The sequence below is a fragment of the Mastigoproctus giganteus genome, chromosome 13 (genome assembly GCF_048544385.1).
Source record: "Mastigoproctus giganteus isolate SK-2022 chromosome 13, ASM4854438v1, whole genome shotgun sequence".
Taxonomy (NCBI): domain Eukaryota; kingdom Metazoa; phylum Arthropoda; class Arachnida; order Uropygi; family Thelyphonidae; genus Mastigoproctus; species Mastigoproctus giganteus.
Genome location: NC_143587.1, coordinates 73,990,150 through 74,015,396, shown reverse-complemented (window position 1 = coordinate 74,015,396; position 25,247 = coordinate 73,990,150). Strand labels below are relative to the sequence as shown.

General features: G+C 36.9%; 1 protein-coding gene across 1 annotated transcript in view; it reads left to right on the top strand.

Annotated features, from left to right (window-relative positions):
• Positions 1–25,247, top strand: part of LOC150076167 (uncharacterized) — a 202,347-nt gene that overhangs the window by 132,550 nt on the left and 44,550 nt on the right. Inside the window, exons 5-7 of the mRNA XM_090387505.1 lie at positions 6,437–6,580; positions 15,598–15,757; positions 24,946–25,076. Of these exons, the coding sequence (XP_090243631.1) occupies positions 6,437–6,580; positions 15,598–15,757; positions 24,946–25,076 (435 nt within the window). The remainder of the gene's footprint in view (positions 1–6,436; positions 6,581–15,597; positions 15,758–24,945; positions 25,077–25,247) is intronic.

Below are 25,247 nucleotides of genomic sequence, written 5' to 3'. Positions count from 1 at the left end.
TCAGTGGCAAAACATTATAAAATCAATGAGTCAAATTTTAAATCCAGTATCTTTAAAGAATCTGTTAAGCTGTTTGTGCCACTATTCAACCATATGGGACAGAAATAAAATATTTTTTGATATTACTATTGTTGGTTGGTGTAGTATTTTGTATCCTATCCTTAGCTTATACCCTAATTCGGTTTATTGTAGCAAATTCTTAAACCCCTGTTTAAGAATCTGCTGGTTAATATTTGTATTTCTGAGCCCAAAGCAGATTCCGTCATTGAATATTTGTAGGCATTTAGAAATTGATTAAAGATAATTGATCTTTTGTAGGTGAACGGGTGAGAGCTGTTATAATGTAGTAGCATACCAGTGTTTGTAGGTTTTTGATAATGTTAAATTGGATTTTATTCGAGTCCCGAGTAAGCGTGAAATTTAGAAAATTTAATGACTTTGTATCCATATCCTCCCTTTCCAATGTAAATTTGAGTCTAGAATGAATATTATTAAACTAATGTAAAATGTCTTGGATAGTGCTACTATCAGTAATAACTAGAACATCATCTAAATACCTCCCATTTTATGTGATATGGGGTCAAAAGGCGTAAAATGTATGTGCCCAATCACTGAGAGATAGATCTCCAATATTAAGCCACTTAGGCTCAATTCCATTGGCAAACCAAAAATTTGTTTGTACACTTTGTCTCGATAGGTGATATAGTTGGCCTCAACTAACAGTTTAATTAATTGAAAAATTTCCTTAATAGGAAGCTTTGTATAATCAATCGGTATCAAGTTATTATTTAACATATCCCAAAATAATGTCTATTGTTTGCCAGCCACATCTGATCTCCAGTTCATGGACTTTTGCATGCATGTGCAAAGACAAATAATCCCTATTTAAGTTTCATGCTCACCACCATTCGGTAATTTTCATTCCTGTGATCACGACATACAGTCAAAGTGTTGTCAGCTTCTGGAAGGAAAATTGTTTTGCAATTTTTTCGTTTAATTCTTTTAATTAATTTTCTTATTTTTAAAATTGCGTTAAATTGATTTTTAATTGTGTTAAAATTGATTTTTAATTATTTGTTACTCTAATGTAAGATTTTCGATTTTTTCGTTTTAATTTCTGGAGAGCATCATACGGAAGTGTTCTATGTACTATATTGAGGTAAAAAAATAAAAAATAAATAACTCCTCATATGTGAATGTAGATGCAAAATACTCATTCAGTTTGTTTGCTATCTGAGCAGGATCATCAACAGTCGAACCATCCTGAATATGTCCTCAACGTCTTGAAATCTCTTTCCTTTGGAGGCAGTTTTTGCCTTGGGAAAGAGGAAAACATCTGCTGGCACTGGATCGGGAGAGTATGATGGATGATTGATCTGTCTCACCCAGAAATGTACCTCAATAGTCTTTCAAGCACCTGTATGTAGAATGCAGCATTGGCTCTCTCCCTTCAGGTACAGATTCCTTGTGAATCACACACCCTATTTATCAAAAAACATGGTTAACATCATCTTGATCCTGTACTACAGTAAATGAAACCTTTTGGACATTGGTGAATTTTGAAGTCCACAACGTGCTCTGACACTTTGTCTCTGGCTCATACTGAAACACTTAACTTTCATCTCATTGACAATACAGTTTAGGAAATTAGGATTGTCTTGACAAGTTTCAGTGAAGTTTTCATGTGATGACACTCTTTGTTGCTGCTGCTGCTCATCTGTGAGGCTGTGTGGCACAAATTTTGCAGACCTTCCTTTTTCCTAAATCTTCATGCAGAATTTGATAAATTGTCTCATTCATATCCAACTCAACAGCCATCATTCTGCTGACTGATGAGTTGGATATGAATAAGGAGACAGTTTTTATGACTGAGGGTCAAACTGATCTCTTGCCATAATTTCCTGAACTTTTGCACAGACACCCACTGTGGTTGACAGACACCCACTTCTTGAGTCATTGCAAATCTCACACGACTGCAACATCACGTCCGGGAACTTTATTGCCATGCCTCATATATACAGAGAAAAGAGACTTAGGAAAAAATTTTTATCAGAGAAGAATAATAAATATTATACAGTTGTAATTACACTAAAAGGTTAAGTTTAGAGAACATAAAACTACAGTAGAGTATCAAAAATCCGAACATCAATAATTTGAAACGTCATTATTCCAAACAAACCAGCATTTATTTTTTTATGCTGGTGCCATAAAATAATTACAGTAAGCACTGGTTATTGTGATTGCGTTTGTGAATTGAAATTTTATTCTATTAAACAGCAATTGTAATAAGCAAAAATCAGAGGAATGTTATCCACAGGCAATAAAACTGAAGATGTAAAGCACAAATTTATACTTTTATTTTACCTTACCAATTAACAAAATTAAATGATATGTGAAAATGGGAAGAATATTATCCACAGGTTAGCAAAATAAAAATAAATTGATGTTTATATACATAGCTTAATTAATATACATACGGTACTAACTAAACATAACACTTTGTAATCTTTCATTCAACACACTTTGTAATGTGATATGTTCACTTCTGTACACTGACATTTTTTTTGTTGTTGTAAAATCTAAAGCAGTAAAAAAAGATGTGTCAATCAATAACAAAGAACACAGCATGCAGAAACTGCAACTAGCACAATACGCACAAGTGAGATCCGGAGTAAAAAGTTTATGAAGTTCAGATATAGGAATGAAGAGATTCTGAACATTTACAGAGTTTTATTTTACTGTACTGTAGTTATGGTCTTCTTCTTCTTCATCTTTTAAAAGGAAGCAGAAATTTTTAACAATTAAATCAAAGATTGAGATTTTAAACAGAGTTCCAAAGGGAGAAAGCAGGTCTTTGTTAGCATGATTTTACAAAGTTGGAAAGTCAACCACAACAGAAATTAAAAACAACAAGGAATTTTAAAAGTTTGCATCGAAACTTTATTCAGATGATTGTGCAAAAAGAAAAACTATGAGAACAGCTAATGACCCATCCCTCAATTATGCTGTTTATTGTTGTTGTAGCTGGGTTCTGGGAGCATCAGTGACTAAGGCCATATTGTGCCGTGTATACTTCTGTAAATTGCGTGTTCTGTGGTCGATTTTCTGTTTGCTGGACGAAAAACCCGAGTTTCTGGAAGAAAGACTGACTAAATCAGCCATGTTGTGAAAAAGGCCCATAACGATTCCTCCCATCATTGACGGGACTAGCACTCAGGTCTTTTACACTCGGGGTGGGGAGGACGGCGGCGATTCTACCAACTGTGCTACCCATCAGGGTGAGGTACGAGCAACAAACTAACTGCTGTACAACTGAACTACCCTTGCTGAAAAGAGTAAGAGATCTGGCAACAAATAAATGAAGTTCGAAAATGGTGCAGCAAAAAATAAATTATTTTCCTTAAAGGTCTGTACATATGTGTTAATGTGGCTAAAAGTTCCATTTGTTTTGTTACCTGTAAATAAATATACTTAAGTACAACTTATTGTTTCTTATTTCTAAATTTACTAAACTTTTTTTGTAGTCTCCAGAACAGTATTTTTGATAAGTTTGAAAATTCGAACAAATCGCAAGTCCGAACTACCCCCCCCCCCCCCGGTTCCAATTAGTTCGGATTATCGACACTCTACTGTATAGAGTTTTATTAAGTGTTCTGTAAAGTTTTAACATTACAGAGTAATCAATTGATAAAGAGATAACAATATTTACTTTTCAATTCTATTAATCACAAAAAAACATCAATTTGATTAAGGGGGAAAAAAAGTTGAACACACCTGAAATGTGCCCAAGTGCCCAACTTGTTTCTTTTTGAGATCAGCATTGATAAAGTGAGTTATGTTCTTAGCAGTATTAAACAGGTACGGTGAGCTGCAAAATCTGTATATGAGTTGCCTTTATTGAAACAAATAGCTTTTGAATGTTTTATGGCCAGAAGGATTCCATTTCAACTTAACTGGAAGTATTAATGCAACTGTGTAGAATATGTGCAAAAGTCAATCTATGGGATTGAGAAAAGCTCACTACTTATCACCATCTACACCTCAAAGTCACTGTGAGGTGTAGATTTATGACAGAATTGATCACTGGACCTCTTTTTTTTTGATGAGATCCTCCTTCCTTGTAAATGATTATCACCATTTTAGTTTTGGTTATTTTGTTTTGTTCTTGTCTTTAGGAATTTTTGGTGCATTGACCACAGAAGTTATAGTGTGTCATTTCTTCTTATCTCTCTCTACATTAAAAAGGTTTTCCTCCTAGTGATATTTATTCAAGCCAGTGGGAGAAGAGAGTGAGGCAATTACATCCCTACAAATGCAATTAATTATTGACAACTGTGAACATAATGTTCACCAACCTCGTGCATGTGCTTCGCTGTCTAACATTTGTTGTATATTAATGAATATTGTATATTTATACAAATAGTTTAGTAATTTGTAAACATTTTGGCATACTTACATTATACAGGGTATATCAATGTGCCTGATGTCATTCTTGCAAATCTAGGTTTAACATATCGTGTCACTTATACATAGATTGAGAAATCACACTTTTCTCCCTCTTGGCACTGGAATATTCAAGCAAAAGAAATATAGTTTTTTTAATATATTTTCATTTTGAACTACTTAAAGAAGGTTACATTAGTTTACCCCACCAATTCGGATGGATACAAGTGAAAACTGTGTCCATTATCTTGTATACAATAGATTACGAAAACAGTTTTACGCATGAATTCGTTAGTCTTGGGTGTATATACCCTACTTGTAGCTGTTTAAAACAGAGGGGGGGGCAGGTCACATTAGGAGAGAACAAAGCTCTGGTGGGGTAAACTTGCAGTAGCCTAGGCAATCAAGGAGATCGCCCAAAAAAAAAAAATATATATATATATTGGAAAGGAGATAATGGGGATATAGGAAGAGGATGGGATAAAAGGGGTAGAGAACAGAGGGGACAGTGTTGAGGCACTTGCCTGATTTAAAAGGGGAGACAGTAAGGGAACCCCTGGTACAGGACACCCATCTTGGTCCAGAAGGTGAGAGATGAAATTGGGTGGTGGGGTTGGGGGGCCACACAGGGTGGGGGAAGGGGATTGGGGGAAAGAGATTCTTATGGTGAGCGTGCTTTTTGTAGTTCTGTTCCATACTGGCCTTCGGGGTTGCCCTAATGGCCAGTGTTAGCATCCCACATCATGCCAGCTACAGCATGGTGTCAGCTTGGATAACCATGAGGCCCGTTATGGCCTGCTTAACCATCAGTCTGTCTGGTGAAGAGGCTAAGATAGAATATGCAATTAATAATAACTTTCACTCACTTAACATTCGCACAATTTTGCTTTTTATAGTTTTTTCTTACACTCTATTTTCTTTTATATATTAGATTAGATATTGATCAGTGAGTTTCGACAGGTGTCTTTTATATAAAAAAGATTTGACTTACTCCATCATACCTCTACATATTACATAGAAAAGCATGTGTGGTGGTTGGTGAGCAAAGCAAGCAGAGGGTGGAGCCCCTAGTTATTATTATTAGCCATATGGTGCACAGATGCCTGATGCTTATGCTGCACCAGCAAAAAAAAAAAAATTTCTGAATTACTCTGAGAGAGAGAGAGAGAGAGAGAGAGAGAGAGGAATGATGATATCCAGCTCAGGAGCCTGGGTGTGCCAAGCCAATACTCACCAGATATGAGCCCCTGGGGTTATGGTACTTTGGTTCATATGTTTTTTAATGTATTATGTCTATGCAAATGTTCACAGGCACAATTTGTACATTGTGCAAACTGAAAAACATAGAAGGAGAGGAGCACACTCTACCTGCCTAAAATCAACTAACTATAACTTGACTAAAGCAGCCTTTAAGAATTCCTTCATTTTCCAGGAGGGTTTTAACCCAGGCCTCTCCAAATAACAAGTGACAAGCTACTATACTGTCACAGAGGACCTAGCTCCATCATTCCAATCTCAAACAGTGTGGCTGTCTCAAGGTGTTTCATTTTGTGCGAAATGGCACTCTACATATTCAGTCCATGTCTCAGCTGCTTTAAACCAGTGTCATCAGTGAGAAGATTGTTAACCACAATTTACCTACAGTATGAACACTTCAGTTGCCTAATTTTTGCTCGTTTAATTTTTAGTTTTAGAAATTTTTGAAGAATAATGTCTACTTTAGTAACACTGACATCCTGCCATACCTGAAAGCAACGATCACACCATATTATCACCGTTTTGGGCAATTTCTCACATGATCCCTTGAAAATACGGTTTGTACTGTAGTCATGAAAAACAGCATGATGAACAATTCCTTCCTTGGTTACCTTAACTGTAGTATCAGGGTACTCTGCATTCATCTCTTATTTTTCTCATGCATCAGAGTAAGCGAGCTTTAATTATTATTCATTCTGTATATGAACTTTATAAATGCATCTTTTTTCTTTTATAGTTTATTATTCTAGATTCAATACTCCATTGGGCAGGTGTGGTTGATGAACTGGATTTTGCTCAAAGATTACTTTCTTGGAGAAAGAATGGGTTTATTGGTTTAGAAGATATGGAGCCATACATTTTTTCTGCTGTCATAAATTTGGTAAGTTTACCAAATTATAAGCTAGTTCACATATATAGTGAAATCTATACGATAATTGTATATGCCTAGTTACTGTCTGCTGCTGCTGTGCAGGGTGGTTCAACTAGGAATTTTCACGATCAGTGAATTTTATGCATTTTGATGCTCCCCCCCCCCCCCCCCGAAACAGTGTGCAGAAGTACAGTACCTGGATTTGCAGTCTTATTTTGCACAATTTTGAAATAGTGTTCTTGTAATATAAATGATAATAATAAATAAATCTTATTATATACATAAACATTAAAATAACATGGTGGCTGAAGTGAAGTAAAAGATAGTGCTTACAAAATTGATTGATTGAAAAACAGTATTTTTTAATTTTCACATATGTATTTCTTAATTTGAAAGGTTTAAATTCACAGGCTATCTTTTTTTTTTTTTTTTTTTTTTTTTTCATAGATACATGTAAATTTTGACATCTACAGAGAATAGAGAGATTTTTCCAGTTAATTTGAAAATGCATCACAAATTTTATGTGTTTATATAATTAGTGAAAAGGATAATCTTAATGCCCTTGTGAGATCTTTTTTTTGTTTGCATATTTCTGCATATGGTGGTTGTGATTGAGAAGTGAGAAGATAGGAAATGAATGTTATTGTCAGTTAATTTTACATCCAGATCATCATTATCTGATGAGCATGATGAGCAATTGTGCAGAGAAATAGAGTGAGCCAGTAAATCAGAGAGTCTTATAATGGGGGATTTTAATTTCCCAGATATTGACTGGAATTTGTGGGTTGGTCACTCACACACTAGCCAGGCTTTTGTGGATTTATTGGATGATTGTTTTCTACATCAGCATGTTCAGGAGGCAACTAGAGGGAATAATACTCTTGATCTGATATTATCAGTAGGAATTCTTCATGCATTAAGCATCTGCAGATAAAGGAATCACTAGGTGGCAGTGATCACAGTGTGTTGAAGTGGGATTTACTCAAAGAGGTAACTACCATCAGGGGTAAAGGGAAGGGTTTTTGCTTTTGTAAAGGTGACTATGGTGGTCTGAGACAGTATTTAAATTCTATATGGTGGGACCACCTGATGATGTTACCAACAGCAAATTCAAAATGAGAAGCATTCGAAGAAATTATCTTGGAAGCTACTAGGCTTTACATACAAACTAAGAAATATTGTTAAAGGTTTAGGCCTAAATGGATGTCAGATGAACTAATGAGACATATGGCAGAGAAGAAAAATGCATGGGATAAATATAAATTAATGGGGGACATGGAAGCCTATGATAGATATAAGCTGGTTTGTAACCAAGTCACAAAGGAGATTAGGCAGGCAGAGGCAGATTATGAGAAATCCTTGGCAAATGATGCAAAGAAAAACAACAAAGAGTTCTTTACGTATGTAAACTCTAGAAGGAAAGGGATGAATCAGATTTGTCCACTGGATATATTGATGGTTCAACTGTTGATGATCCTGCTCAAGTGGCTAACAAACTAAATGAGTATTTTGCATCTACATTCACCCATGAGGAGTTATTCAGGGAGGGGAATGCCAGAGGTGAGTTAATCTCTGGCAGGAGCTGGATTATTTTGTAATAACTGAGAGGAAAGTGGAGGAGAAATTGTTGAAGATAAACATAAAAAAGGTACCCATGGTGGACGGGATCTATCCAGTTATATTAAAGGAAGCAGCAAAGGAAGTAAGCAAACCCTTAGCCATAATTATTGAGAGCTTCTTTGGACTCATGGGAGGTACCCATGGACTGGAGATGTGCAAATGTGACCCCAATTCACAAAGGAGGATCAAAGGGCAACACAAGTAATTATAGACCTTTTAGTTTAATTTCTGTTCCAGGAAAATTAATGGAGGCACTGGTTAAAGAAGCACTGCAGGATCATTTAGACAAGACTTCAGTTATAGCTCGGACACAGCATGGTTTTGTTAAGGGAAAGTCTTGCCTGACCAATTTGATTGGATACTATGATGTGGTCACAAAGGAACTGGATGCAGGGAATAACTTGGAAATCATATATTTGGATCTTAGAAAGGCTTTTGATACTGTTGCACATGGAAGACTGCTGCACAAATTGGAGCTGTGTGGCATTGGAAGCAAATTGCTGCTATGGATAAAGGGATGGTTGAGTGAGAGAAGACAGAGAGTGGTAATCAGTGGACACTGGTCATCGTGGAATAATGTTATTAGTGGAGTCCATCAGGATTCAGTATTGGGTCCATTGTTGTTTTCTGTTTTTATAAATGATATTGATGATGGTATATCAAGCTTAATGTTCAAGTTTGCAGATGATATGAAGGTTGGCAGGGTTTGTTATGTTTGTTATTTGGTTTTTAGGAGCATTAGCAACTAAGGCCATATTGCTCCGGGATATGTGGTGGTCATTCCCTGACCCTTCCGCATCCTGCGTATTTGGTGGTGATGGGCTCAAACCCCGGTCAATCAAGAAGCGTGTGCTACGCACTGCTGCTCCTTCCCACCTGGCTACGGAGGCGCCAGTTGGCAGGGTTGTTAAGGACACTAATGACAGTACACTGCTGCAACAGGATCTAGAAAAGTTGAGCAGATGGGCTGAGAGGTGGCAAATGAAGTTTAACATTGACAAATGTAAAGTACTACATATGGGAAACAGCAACCCCAAAGTAACGTATCAACTCTGTGGTACTACACTGACAGTTGTAGAGAACGAAAAGGACCTGGGGATAATTGTGCAGGCAGATATGAAGTTTTCTAAGCAGTGCAGACGGTCTGCAAGAGTAGCTCATAGTGTCTTTTCAATGATATACAGGAATTTTTCTAGCAGGGATAAGGAGGTGATTATCCCCTTATATAAGGCAGTGGTCAGGCCACACCTTGAGTACTGTATACAGATCTGGAGGCCTCATTTTAAGAAGGATGTAGAGCTGTTGGAATGAGTTCAGAGAAGGGCAACAAGATTAGTGAATGGAACAAAGGGTTGCCCTTACCAAGAAAGGCTTAAATTTTGCAAATTACAGTATCTGGAGACTAGGCACCTGCGAGGTGATCTGTTTGAGGTGTATAAAGCTTTGAATGGTTTGAGCATGCTCAGTGCTGATGGAATTCTTCCTCTTGCTCAGAATAATCATTTGAGAGGGCATAAATTCAAATTGAGGAAAGACAGATGTTGGATAGATGTGCGGAAGTTTGCCTTTAGCCAGCTGGTGGTTGATGGCTGGAACAAACTTCCATCTGTTGTTGAAGTTGATAGCTTAAACAGATTCAAGGCAGAACTAGACAAACATTTGGAGCAGGTGGATGGGTGAAATGAGAAGGGAGTTTGTGTTTTTTTTTGGCTGATGCTGTGTAAACTTGGTTTCTTGCATCATGTGCCCTTGCTGATGCTATGCTAATAACCTTCCAATTGTAGCAGTACCATGTCTGAGAGTGACATTGATGTCACTCTTACCACAAATTCAGTAGCCTACAAAATTACAGACTGGTATGTCCAGTCAGCCTGGACCACATGAGATCCTAGAGTTATCACTTTTAAACTCAAAAGGCAGTTACAAACGGGCCAACACTCTATATTAGACATTAAAAGGTTTAATATAAAAAATGCAAACTGGCAGATCTTCACAGAACTTACAGCAGCTGAGCTGCAAAAACAAGAAAATGAGTGATCTAAATCGAACAACAAATATAGCCGAGACGAGCAAGCTTGTCTATGACAAACATCCTAACAAAAACATCAAACCTGTCTATTCAACAGAAAAAAACGAGGAAGCAGGTAGTGCCCTGGTGGTGCCCTGAACTGACTATACTGAGGAGAAGGGTGCACCAAGTGAAGAGACACTTTCAAAGAGCCAGAAGATTTGGCCACAAAATGAGGTGGATGCACTGCGAGATCCTTATAGTATTCTCAGGAATCAGTAAACCACCCTCATTAGAGACAAGAAAAAAGAATCCTGGAGGCACTTGGTGGGAACTATGGAAAACAATGATCCTTGGGGTGTTGTCTACAGAATAGTGACTAACAAGCTGCCAAGGGCAGATGTTATAGAAACAACTGTCAAACCAGATGGAATCCAAACCTTGTGCTTGGCACGCAGTGTAAATAACCTCTTAGACAGTATTATACAGACTGAGGCCAGGGACTATTCACCTGCCCAGATTGACATCATGAAAGAAAATACTGAATATGACAAGACTAATATCGAACCTCTGTTTACTATAGAAGAATTGGAAATAGCATTATCTAAAACAAAAATAATAAATGCCCAGGTTATGAAATCTTAGAGGTAGAAATAATAAAAAAAACTAGCAGAAATAGCTCCTAACAAACTAATACACCCATATAACAACTGTATGATAGAGGGAATATTCCCAAAAATATGGAAAAAAGCTGTTTTAAGATTAATTCTTAAAAATCAGTAATCAGTAGCCAAAAATGCCAATGTCTCCCACCATGCCCAGATGATGACGTTAAAAAACTGTCAGAATAGCTGTATTCAGCACCCTGTCAATAACCTGATAAGATTAAACCAGATTGACCAGGGTACTTCCAGGACTACCCTGCCATGTGAGGGACGTGGGGGGGTCCCAAACCAAATAAGTAATCACATAGGGAAGGGAGATGTATAGGCAGCCAGGGAAGCAGATTAGCTGAAAAATATTAGTAAACTAATAATTTAGCAAGGGAATGCAATGTAGAATGAAAGAGGATAAAAGAGTGAATACACTGGGCACTGAGTGAAAGAGTGAAATAGAAATTATGGTAAAAGGGAATAAATGGCAGTTTTAGTGAGAGTGACCCAGTATGAGAGCAAGAGAGAGTGAATGAGTGTTATGGTAAATGGGAATGAGTGAAGGAGCAAATGTAATTGGCCAAATGAATACAAACTTAATAACTCACATTAGTTTATATATACTAACAAAAAAATATTCCAGTACTAACTAATAATAATTATTATTATGATTAGTTGAGGTGCAAGTATTGGAATAATAATAATTCCAATACTTGAACCTCAACCGAAGAATAATAGTACGTTGTGGTGCCCAGAGAGTGCAGTACAGAAAGAAAGAATTGAACAAATGAAATGAAAGCCAGATGAATGAATGAGTGTAAATGTGTGAGAGAAAGAACACAAACCATAAATGTTATAGTTAAGTATACACTAACCCTAGTTTTTAAATTTCCAATAACTTTACTTACTTAACCTTAATCATTATGTATTAGACGTAAGAGTCACTACACACCATATGATCTCCCCTCTCCTGGTGTGTGAGAAAGAGGATGAATGAATGGGGGGAAAAAAGTAAGATAACTTAACAGAAAATGTAAGGGAAAAGTACAAACATAGAATGGAAGTAGAGTGTGAATGAGGATTATGAGTGCAGAAAATGTGCATCTCTCCCACTCCCCCTGGATAGGATGATGGGCAGATGGCCTAGGCCCCTTGCCCATCCAAGCAGACACCATGCCATGACTACTTAGCTGACATGGCGTGGGATGCTGACACTGGCTGGCATGATCTGCCCCCCTGGCCATTGTGGGATAGAGCACCAATGCAGGCACTCCTACATAGGGATCCTTTCCCTATGTCCTTTCATTCCTACCACCTGGGTTGGTTGATCTCTCATGCCCCCCCCCCCCCAAGCTGGGTGGCATCCTGCCCTGGGGTTCCCCCTTCTGTCCACTCTTTCACTCAGGTGGGTGCTTTGTTACTGTCCCCCCTCTATACGTCTACCGCTTTCCCCCTCCCACTACCATCTTCTTTTTTTTTTTTTTTTTTTCTGGGCTCTCCCTGTCTGTAGCCTTGGCTGACACAGGGTTCACCCTGCCAGGGCTTTACACTTCCAAATCTGACCTTTACAGAGTTTTCTATTCATCACATTGCTTGAAGCTGAGTTGGGGGGGGACCCCCTGGAGCCCGCATTATAATTAACACTATACACTATACTATAATGTTCCATGGGCGCCTCCGTAGCCAGGTGGGAAGAAGCAACAGTACGTAGCACACGCTTCTTGATTAGACCGGGGTTCGAGGCCGTCACCACCAAATACGGAGGATGCGGAAAGGTCAGGGAATGACCACCGCATATTCCCGGAGCAATATGGCCTTAGTTGCTAATGCTCCTAAAAACCAAATAACAAAAAACAACATAACATAATGTTCCATACATTTCTTTCAAGCACAGAAACATTTCTAGAAGTCATTTTTAGCGCTTTTTTCTGAATGCCTTCAGTGAACTGAAAATGGGCTCCTTCAAGTACCATTTTCCAGTGTAGAGAGGTAGAAAAAGTCACACAGGGCTAAACAAATCCTTATGTGTGCAGGTTCACAGAAAGATTTGTTTGTTTGGCCTGAAACTAGCAAACAGTAACGGTGTTATGTGCTGGAGCATCCAATCATTCTTCCACAATTTGTCTCTTTCTTTGAAAGTTTTCATGCAACTTGAGAACTTCAATGTAATATGTTTGATTGACAGTCTGATTTGGTAGGACATATTCAGCCATAATAAATCCTTTAATATTAAAGAAAACAAGAAGCATGATTTTTAGTTTGATTTTGATGTTCTTGTTTTTTTTGTTCTGGGGGATTGTTTTGTCTTCTATTGCAGTGACCGTCTTTTAGATCATACTGAAGCAGCCAACTTTTATTGCAGTAATTACAGTACTCAGGAAGCTTGGATATATAATTTTCTTCAAAGCATCTTCACAGACTTGGATCTTTTCATTCTTTGATCTTCATTCAAAATTTTGGCACCACCTTGGCACACCTTTTCTCCCTAAATCTTCAGTTAAAATGTGTCTGTTTCTTTGTCCGTATTGAACAACGATCACTTCTAATCAATGCCCTTACCAGTTCCACATTCTCTCTTCCTTCTAAAAAAATCTTTTATGCCATCCAAACATCTCAGCTCTTTACATAGTATCTTCCTCATAAACTTGACATAACAAATGATAACTTCAAACAGGCCTATGGGACTGGGAAATTCCATACTGCAATAATTACAGTAGCCAGGTGGGAAGGAGCAGCAGTGCATAGCACACGCTTCTTGATTAGACCGGGGTTCGAGCCCGTCGCCACCAAATATGAAGGATGCGGAAAGGTCAGGGAATGACCACCGCATATCCCGGAGCAATATGGCCTTAGTTGCTAATGCTCCTAAAAACCAAACAACAAACAAACAAGCAATAATTACACTCAAATACCAGTCAAGCAATTAAAAATTTAAAAATTTTAAATTTGAAAATGATAACTTTCAGTTGTTTTCTTTAGTTTTGTTAAAATTTGTTTAAAAATGATTTGTTGTTCAGTTCTTTTGTCTGCCGTTTTTCCAGAAATCTGCAAAACCACAAGATAATGAAAACCTGTGTCACTGCAGAGCAAATGAGCATGTTGTACTGTGACTTGGCAGAAAACTACAGAATGGTTCAAGGTCAACTTCTGCCTTTTTTCTTAGGTGATGCTTGGTGTTGTGGTGGCTGCGTGCAGTCATTATTTAATAGCTGCGCCTCATATTTTTCATTCTAAGGATTAAGAAGTGAAGAGTAAAATGGCAGAGGGCTGATAGAAACTTAGTTAAACAAATCTATCCCAATATAGAGGATTATTTATATCAAAAATGCAAAAGGATCAATGAATTTAAATTTAAAAATATACGAGGATTTAAAAAAATATAAATATATGGTGTGTGACAGAATTGACAACACATTTCATGCAGATGGTGGGAACAGTGTTTTCAGTCCTTAACACACAATGCACACATGAAGAGAAACAGTACAACATGGCATCAAACTCTCTCACTCTAAGAGTATAATCAAATTTCCCTTAAAAGGGAAATGAAACCAGCTAAAATTCTCTGCAGATTAAGTGCTCAGTATGGGGAAGAGACCCTATCATGTGCAAGCATGAATGATTAATGCAAGTAAGTCCAAAGGCCATGAAATAGTTGCTAACCTACTGTGCAGCTGACAGCCAACATGTGTGAAAATTCATTACATCAAGAGCTAATTTTGAAAAACAGATGCATTGCCATGATACATCAAAAGTGTGCATAAGCAAAGGAAGCACAGCACAGAGGTAATTATTTGTGGATACTCTGTGTGTTCTGACATTGCTGTAATGTCCAATGCTTGCTCTGTATCAGAATAAGTGTTAGCTGTGGCTGGCTACCGACTATATGTTCGGTAGACAGCCACAGCTAACAGCCATAACTTAATCACAACTATTTTTAGCATATACAACACATACACAAAATTACAGTAAAATTACTTAACTATAAACATCTCTAGCTTTATTACTTTGATTTGTGTTTATTTAGCCTTACTAATAAAGTAACACATACAGTTTCCAAGTGTAGTTAAATAAATCCTTTGTTTTCCTGTTTCATATTCCAATATTTCTTTACTGACTATGCATGCCATGCTTTCTGAAATATCCATAATCTAATCTCTCTAGTTTCATACAATTTGCACCGACTGGGCTAGCCAGGTGGGTAAAGTGCCTGCCTGGCAACCAAAAGGTCACGGGTTCGAATCCCGCCTTGGGCTTAGATCAAAGTACTGCAAAAACCTTGGGAGGTGCATTATGGCCACAGAAGCCGATGCACCAACTACCAAAAAAAAAAATACAATTTGCATTATGCATACTTCATGTCCAAGTGATTTCTGTTGTTTGTACACCATGTGCTACAATACAAAGTATGATAAATGTAACAAAGTAAATTTAATTTAAAGTGATTTAATTACAACACTTTTATTTATAGTTGAATAACCATTTTGAATAATGAATAATTATTTTAACTATAATGTTACTATACTTAAATCTCATAGCATCAATGCAAGTTCACTACAAAAACGAATAGAAAATAGGTTGGAAACAATTACATTTGACCTTCTTTCTAAGGTTAAATGTGAAAGAAAGTTCTTTCTCTGAGAACTTTCTTTTGTTTGTGTTTTATTTTTATCTTTTTTTAATTTTTATTTCTGGGTTTTTGTGGGTGGGTATGTGTGTGTATTCCATATTGCGCTTTTTTTTTTCAGGTTCTTCAGGAAGACAGCTATATTCAAAATCCACATCAAGTAGCATATCAGGCTTGTCAGAAAGGTCAACAGAGTGTGGCTAATGGAGGCTTTAAAAATGTTTCTGCTGATTCTTTAGGTTTTGCTGATAATGGTGCCCTTCCCAGAGCCATTATTTTAGGTATGTACTGTCTCTGTGAATTTTTTAAATTATTTTTAACTACTGTTTTTTGAGGTGCCTCTGTAGCCATGTGAGCAGGAGCAGGAGCAGCAGTGCATAGCACACGCTTCTTGATTAGACCAGGGTTCGAGCCTGTGACCACCAAATACAGAGGATGCGGAAAGGTCAGGAAATGACCACCGCATATCCCCGGAGCAATATGGCCTTAGTTGCTAATGCTCTTAAAAACCAAATAACAACAACAACACTGTTTTTTGAAGGTACCCAAAAATGACAAGTCTTCCCACTTCTTAAATTATTCTTTGTAGTTTCACATAAATATTATCTATTGGCTATATTTTAATGCAATGAAAGCTATTGGACTCTTCTGAAATAATAATTATTACTATCATTGATTTATTGTAATTTTCACAATATTAATATCATTAAAAACACTTTATAAATGGTTATTATATCATGGTTACAGCTGATTATTTTTTATCATGTTATTGCATCTGATAATAACAATTATTGTATGCTGACCCCAAGTGCCAAGCGAGTGATCTAGCGATTTACAAAGCAAACTTGAAAGTGTTTTTCTATAGAGAAGTTGTTAAAGAGATTTCTAAAGTCTTTACTTTCAAAGTTATTTATTTTCTGGCTCTTTTTAAATAAAGAAGGAAGCCTCCTACAAGAAAGGAAAGACACCTTTCTTTTGTATACATAACTAACTTTTCTAACACACTAACCACTAACTTCTTGTCACTCGAGGTACCGCTCCTGCCTCCACATGGCAGGGCCGGTAACCTGAGGGATAAATCAACCCTCGGGGCTAAAAGGAGCAGAAATGGAAACCAATGAATTTCCACATTTAGAGCCCAAGAACACTCAATGCGAAAACCATGAAACGGACCATGACTTCTCTACCTCGAAGAGAATGAAAAAAGACGCTGGCAGACAGGAATCACCAGCCTTCCCGATTATCCATTCTCTGTCGGCACAACCTGTTAGCAAGCTCTCCCCTTTCATCATTCAACGGTGCCTGGAAAATGCAGCAGCATTACCAAAAATGGTGAAATGGCTCCAATCCAGGGACTTGCTAATAGAGACTTCTCTTCCAAGAGACTCTGAACAATTGTTAAGACACTTCTTTAAGCGGAATTCCAATTCAAGTCACTCCACATAACACCTTGAATTAATGGAGTGATCACTGAATGGGATGTATTAAATGTTTCTGCAGAAGAAATAGTCCAGGAACTAAAGGAACAAAGTGTAACTCAGGCAAAAAGAATCATGATACGAAAAGATGGCACTGTAGTCCCAACACGTAACATAATTCTAACCTTCAATACACCAAATCTACCAGCTTCAGTCAAAGCAGATTACTTAAATTGCCATGTTCGACCCTTTATTCCAAATCCCTTAAGATGCTACAAATGCCAGAAATTTGGTCACTCCCAGACAGCATGCCGTGGAGTTTCAATGTGTCCAAACTCTGGCTGTACAAATCATACTCGATCAGAATGTAAGGCACAATGTGATCACTCAAGATCTTCTCAAATTATGTGCAGATGGTTGATATGAAAGATACCAATGATTCAGCTCGCCCCAACTTTCCCAGAAAAGAAAAATCTAAACTTGATCATTATAAACAATCTACTCATAAAAAGCAGACAGATTCATCTCCTCCTTACAAAACAAAATAATGGAACGCATTATTCAATGGAATTGTAGAGGCCTTCGCAGCAACATCGAAGACATCCATGAATTAATTCACCACTACAAACCTCTTGCAATGTGCTTGCAGGAAACGAATTTGACACCTCAGGTCTCAATTACAATCAAAAATTATACTATATTCAGATAAGACAGAGCTGACACTAACAGTCATGGAGGAGTAGCAGTACTTGTGGATTCAAGCATCCACTCCAGACGCATCCCATTACAAACCGCCTTAGAAGCCGTTGCCACACGCATTGGAAATGGTACTACTCTGACACCGGTTTCAATCTACCTTCCGCCAAATCATCAATATGCTATTCAGGAGATCGAAGATCTTGTTTTGCAGTTACCATCTCCATTTTGTTTACTAGAAGAAGACTTTGATGTTCACCATCCACTATGGGATTCGCCTACCTCAGATAGACAAGGAAAACTCGTTGAAATGTTGATTGACAGGCAAAATTTAACATTACTAAATACTGGCTCTCCTACGTACATCCATCTCCCTACAGGTTCAACATCAGCAGTAGACCTTTCCATTTGTTCCCCAGTTCTCTTTCAAAGTATAGATTGGGTAACTCTGAGTGATCCCCCATAGCAGCGACCATTATCCGTTAATCTGCAAACTTCAAACATCCTATTCCTTCCCAACAGAAAATCCAATTAAATGGAAATTTTCAAGGGCTGACTGGACAAAATATAGAATGCACATATCATTTGACAACTATATCATTCAGTCCTGTTGCATTAACAGTGTTACTGAGTACATCCAGTGGTGAGCTATAGTGGGCTCGCGAGAGCCCATTATTATTATTATTTTTTAAATTTGTGAGCCCATTGTTGAGATGATCATTTATTTTACAAATGAAATCCTGGATGCAATTATTGAGTATCCAGAGCCGATACTATGGTGGGATGAGTGGGGCCCATTCCCAGCATTTTAATGTCGCAATCGATCGTTTGTGTATTTTAAAATTGCTTGATTTTTGATTTAATTACAGTCGGATCTCTGTTTAACCAACTTCTTTATACCGAATTTTTTTAAAAATTCCCCTTGGTAATTACATTTAAAATACAGTAGTTTCCGTAGAACGAAAATAATTTCCATGTAACGAACAGATTAGGAGAGACAACTTTGTATGTATTGTTCTCACCTCTGGCCTTTAGGTAATTAGAAAGTGCAAATTAAGGGTGAAAGGATTACCGTTCCACAACGTTAGTGGTGTTTGTAAAACTTATGCAAATATGGCCTTAGTTGCTAATGCTCCTAAAAAACAAAAAACAAACAACAAAACTTATGCAGCCACGCGCAACCCCAGGGGCTCACATCTGGTGAGTATGGACTTAGCAAACCCAGGGTCCTGAGCTGGATATCATCATTCTTCTCTTTCTTGTTGATTCCTTTCTACTTCTCTCTCTCTCTCTCTCTCTCTCTCTCTCTCTCTCTGTCAGGGTAACTCGGGTTTTTTTTTTTTTTTTTTTGGCTGGTGCAGCATAAGCCTCAGGCTTCCTTGTACCATATGGCTAATAATGATAATGATAATAATAATATTCCGAGAGATCGCACTCGTCAATCTGCTTTCCATAGCCAGTCAGAGCATTAAGAAGATTCCAGACATGGATAATAGCCTCTGGTCAACCTGTGTTGTGGTTCCCCTTTACTCCAACAAATGGGCGTATGTTTTTCAGAGAAGTGATTGATCCACGCGTTTCGGTAAATTTCTCCGTCTATGTTTACATGGTCACAGTAGCTGAATATCTGAGTGATTCCGATATTTTGCACAGTATTCAAAGAACTAATGACAGTAGCAACATAAGGGCGTGGGATTGAGGCAACTAAGATATTATATAAACTTTACAAAAATGAAATGTTGGCAGATTTTGAAATTTCATCGAAGCTTTCACTATGTAGAAAATGTTCTAAAATATAATGGCATAGGGGCAATAATTAAAAAAAAAAAATTATCCATTATATCACCAGTCTCCAAAATCCAGCGCGAATTAAAGATGATTGCTAAAGAACTTGATGTGGAAACTACAAGGATCGGTCGTGTGTTCGAGCTACGAAGAACAGCTTGTAGATGGTAATTGTGGGTTAAGGGAATTATCCCGCTTTGTGCAAACATTTTGAATCAGAAGTTAAATATTCTGGATTGTTAAATCGACTTTTAAATCTGGAATTTCAAGAAAGCACTAATGAACGACATCCTGCAGGTGCTCTATTACATTTCAGAAGCTTTACAGAATTGCTATGGTAAAAGCAGATAAATTAATTATTCGAACTATCAATGCTATTGCTAATTTGAAAAATTCTGAAGGAAATTATAAAGCTAAAATTGAGAGCATGTTGAAGTGTAAAGAATTTGAAGGAATCAAAATCGAAAGTAAGAACAGTAAAATTACCTTGTGACAAGTTATTAAATGCATCGTTTTATCCTTAAAGGATAAGTTATTAATGCAACAGGGTAATTTTAAATTAAATAAAGAAAATGATACCATTCAACGAAATTTTAAACAATTTACTGGAAATTGTGGAATTTGAAAGAACTTTCAAAACCGAATAAGAAATTTGTTTTCTGATAAAATATGAAATAAAAATTAATGATTTTAGAGATTTTGTTGAAGACAGTTTATCTTTAAAATCAAGTGAAATTCCCTTTACAATTAAGAAAGCCAGAAATATCTTTGAAACCATTGTGATTAGCAGTGCTGAAGCTGAGCGAGCTTTCAGGGTAATGAATAATATTGTGTGACTTAATGAATGAATAATGTTGACAATTAAACACGTTGCAGATTATGATGATCATACATCTAAATGGAAAACCATTGGTTCAATTTGATCCGGATCATTATGTCAAATCATTTCTCAATAATAATAGCTCAGCTATTGAGCAAACAAGAAGATCGAAAACAAATATTAATAAAGCAGTAAATTGCATATGGCAATTTTTAGAATAAAATTTTCTTGAATATTTGTGCAATATTTTTTTCATGTAATCTGTGATTTTTGTGTACCTTTTCTAGAACAGTTTGTTTTTTATGTAATATTTGTTTTTATATTCTAGAATGTTTTGTGATAATTCGTTATTTGTAATATGGGAAATATTTTTGTTATTTTTTATTCTCAATATTAAAATTTTTTCATGAAAAAAAATGTATCCATTATATTTTCCTAGTTGTAAAAAAAAAAAAAAAAAAAGAATAAAAAAGTTGCGCGTCTGCTGAGCACGCCCGGTAGATGATTTTATGTGAAACATCCTTTGCGGATGTGACGTCATACTATTCAAAAATTTAGAACTCGAGATCTCGTACTGGCCATGAAAAATGCGTCACGCTCTCTAATCTAATCATACTACTAGTGAATGTTCCACACAGACTAGTGATCTCGGCATGGGAAGTGCCTCTGGCAGATGCCGTGGGTGACATCACTTCCGTGACCCATCAGATTTACTCCGTAGCCCGGAGTAAATCTGAGCAAACCCGGAGTAAACTGGAGTAAAAATCAGCAAAAGTGCGAGCCCATTGTTAAAATATTCAGAGCTCACCACTGAATACATCCCAAATCAAATTCTAACATCTGCATCCACTGCCATTCCTCAATATCAAGTAAGAAATAGACGAAAAATAAATTACTGGTGGAGTGAAGACTGCAACCATGTGAAAAACAAAGCGTGGAACCTTTTCTGCAAATATCCAATCACCTCCAATATTATTAATTATAAACGTCTTAGAGCAAAAGCTCGTTATGTTAGACGTAAAGCAAAAAAAAAGTTGGATTAAATTCACCTCATCAGTAGATAAAAATACCGATATCAGATTAATCTGGAGAAAAATAAAATGTTTAAACAGTAAATTTCCTCCTTTATCCACCTCACTACAGAACTGGAATGGGCAGGAGCTCTCTACTCCTACAGAAATATCAAATGTACTTGGAATCGTATTTTCTCAGTTGTCCTCTTCTATTGCTTATGATCAAACATTTCAAAAACTTAAAACAATTACAGAGAAATCCAGACTGAATTTTACTAGCAAATCTGCTTTATCTTATAATCAACCATTTACCATGCTTGAGCTGCAGGAATCTCTTACCAACTCAAGAAACAGTGCTGCTGACCCCGATGGGGGATATATTATGTAATGCTCCGAAATTTGGATCAAAGTTCACTCCCTTCACTGTTCATATTTTTTTTTTGGATATTTTCCAAACATAACTTCCCAAGTTCCTTGTGTCATTCTGTTCCGCAAAATTACAGTCCGATATCCCTAACCAGCTGTCTCAGCAAAACCCTTGAGAAAATGATACATCACTGTCTCACTTGGTTCCTCAAGTCCCAAAATTTGATTAACAACAACTAATTTGAATTCCGGAAAAACCGATCTTCATTGGATATTGGGGTCAAAGCCAAGACAAACATCAGAAATGCTTTGGTCTGTCTTGACGTTTGAAACTATGTGGTGTTTCGGCATCCTAAAAGATCTACATTCTCTTGGGCTGAGAGGTAATTTACCATATTTTATCCAAAATGTCCTTCAACAGAGATCCTTTCAAGTTCGTTACTGGGGAACCCTCTCTAAGAACTTTATCGAAGAAGAAGGAATTCCACAAGGGTCTGTTCTCAGTGCCACTTTGTTTGCAATGAGAATGAACCATATAATTGAACTCATTCCGAAAACTGTGGATTTGTCCCTCTTTGCAGACGATCTCACAATCTCCTGTTATTCTCAAAATATGCATTACATTGAATGCCAACTACAAATATCAATTATTCGCATCCTGGCATGGATGACACAAAATGGTTATAGACTATCCAGTTAGAAATCTACTGCCATTCACTTCTGTACCAGACGCAATATGCATCCTGAACCGGGCTCCACTTGAATAACCATCCTCTTCCCATAGCTAATAGTATTTGTCTACTAGGATTATTTTTTTACAGTAAGTTAAACTTCCAAAAGCACATTGAACATTTCCGGACTACACGTAAAAAAAAAACTGAACATACTCAGAACATACATGGGGAGCAGATCATTACAGCCTGCTTCATTTATACAGATCCATAATCAGATCATGCCTGGACTATGGTGCACCTGTCTTCGATTCTGCTAGGGAGAGTGCTTTATCTCACCTCAACCCTATTCAACACTCAGCTCTTAGAACAGCACAGGTGCGTTCAGAACATCTCCAGTGCAAAGTTTGTATTGTTGAAGCCCACGAACCTTCCCTAAATATCAGGAGAAAGATGTTGCTGTTGAACTATGCAACCAAGATCCAAAGCCAGGTGACCCATCCTAATTGGTCAATACTTTATGATCTGCAGTTTATGACCTTTTATAGAAACAAACCACGCAGTTCGGCCTGCTGGTATTAGGCTAAAGCAAATAGCAGAAGATTGGGATATACACCTCAATAAAATCTTGGAAGATCCTATAGATCCCGACCCTCCATGGTCTGTCATCAATCTTGTGACAATTATTTCCATCAGTGGGAAAAACACTCTCTATCAGACATTAACATCCAACAGCTACACATTGTGCATTCTCAACATTATCCAAACTTTGCTAAAATATATACAGATGGATCGAAGTCTGAAAGTGGATCGGGTGCAGCTGTGGTACTCCCTGATACTACAATTTCTCTATCTCTTCCAACAGAGTGTAGTAGTTACACGACTGAATTATATGCCATAAAACTTGCTTTAGAAAATATTTTTCATATGTCAATTCAAAAGAGCATAATATGCACAGACTCGCAAAGTTTCTTACTAGCAATGCAAAACTATTCCCCACCTACTCACCTGTTATTAAAGCTCATCAGATCACAGTTGATACGTCTTGGAGAGCATTAGCAAAAGGTTATCTTCTGCTGGATCCCAGGCCATACTGGAATACCGGGAAATGAAATTGCGGATGATTCTGCCAAACATCCATCCAGCTCAGCCCCAACGATTTCACTAGTACTGTTCATAGATTATAAAATTAATATACAAAGTATATGTAAAGGTCGATGGATTCTTCAGTGGCAAGTGCAAATTCATAATAAACTACTTCAAATTAAACCTGTACCAAAATGATGGGCTTCCAACCTCATTACAAACAGACAAGAAGAAATAATTCTAGCCAGAGCCAGAATCGGCCATACTCATTTAACTCATCTGTTCCTTTTATCAGGAAATGGCCCTTCTCAGTGTAATCACTGTCATACACCACTCACAGTCAAACACATACTTCTGGAATGTGCTCTGTATAATAATTCTCAACTAGTGTCATTCAATTCTCTGGCAAGTTTAAAGGAACCTTTGTTGCTTAGCCATATAATAGGCAAAAAATCAAATCTTACAAAATTCTTCTCCTTTCTAAAACAAATGGGATTGTATAGCCGTTTTTAACTGCTTCTAAATCAACAGAACACAGGCAGTATGAACCACTTTCATGAGTGCAATATGGCCTAAGTAGACATTGCACTTAAACACCATCAACAACAACAATTATTGTATGCTGAACAAAGTACTGAGAATTGAAAAGAAATGGCACAAGGATAGAACTAGGAAAAAACAGACTGGCAGTGCCATGATTTTTGATGTAAGTCAGAAACATAAGTATCTACAAATCTTAAATATGGTAAGTTGGGAATTGCCTATATTCATTTATTTGCAGTTTATTAATTTTTCATTCTTTTTATTTTCCTGACCCATTCATACGTGAATCCTTCTCAATATTTTTGTGTTAAACCAACTAACCCAAAGTTACTGTTTGGAAACATGCAGGGTTTCTCTTCTGCTGGATAAAAATCTGGTTTCTCATCTCACAAACTAGATAAACAGATTCACATTGTGAATTTTACAGACACAGCTGTATTTCCCACATTCTTTTTGCTAACCTGAAACAACTTAACACACTGCATAGTTTATCCAAGCGTTCATAATTACTAACAGTAAATAAACTTAAACTTTATCTCCAACACTACACAATTAAATGATTGTCAACATGTTTTCAAGTTGACAATCATTTAATTGTGTTCAGTTGGAGGTCACCTGTCAAAGGAGTAGGCATTCAAAGATGCATTCACTATGAACCAGTAGAACACTTAACGCATTTCCAGACATTGAAGGATTGCAGAGCTGGTCTGCATACTGAAAGGGTGTTCTTAATTATAATTAATGTACCTGTGTTAGTAACTAGAGATATGTATTAGTACCTGTATTAATAATGACCTGTAATGGAACTGCTAAATCCATTTACCCTTAGCACCATTAATAGATGAATGCAGACACAAATATGCATATTTCTGCCAGTTTCACCGAGGTGTAAATTTGGCGTATGAGGTGTAAATTTGGCTCATTGCCAGAAAGTCTGGAATAATCAGACTTGCAGTTCTTTTCTCGTTATTTTTTACTTGCAATAAATTTACAATTTTTTAAGAAGAAAAAGAAGTAAATTGTGCAGCCATAAAATCACTACTTCATATATTTTTGTTCTATATTTTCCAGGAATTCCCCATTTTCATGATTTAGAAGAAGTGGTATCTAATTCTATCAGAATTTGTCTTGCAACCCATAGTGATGAAAGATGTAAAGCAGCTTGTGTAGCAACATCTGTGATAATTGCTCTTTTGTTACAGGTGAGATTGCGTTCACTGATTCCAAACAATGTAACATTACTATTAATTGTAATAATTTTAATTGTAGAGCTAATGAAATGTGTTCTAATTATTCTGTTCTAATGAACTGTGCACATCCAGATAACTTTCACTTTTATTATAATTTTGTCTTAATTATACTATAGCTTGGTT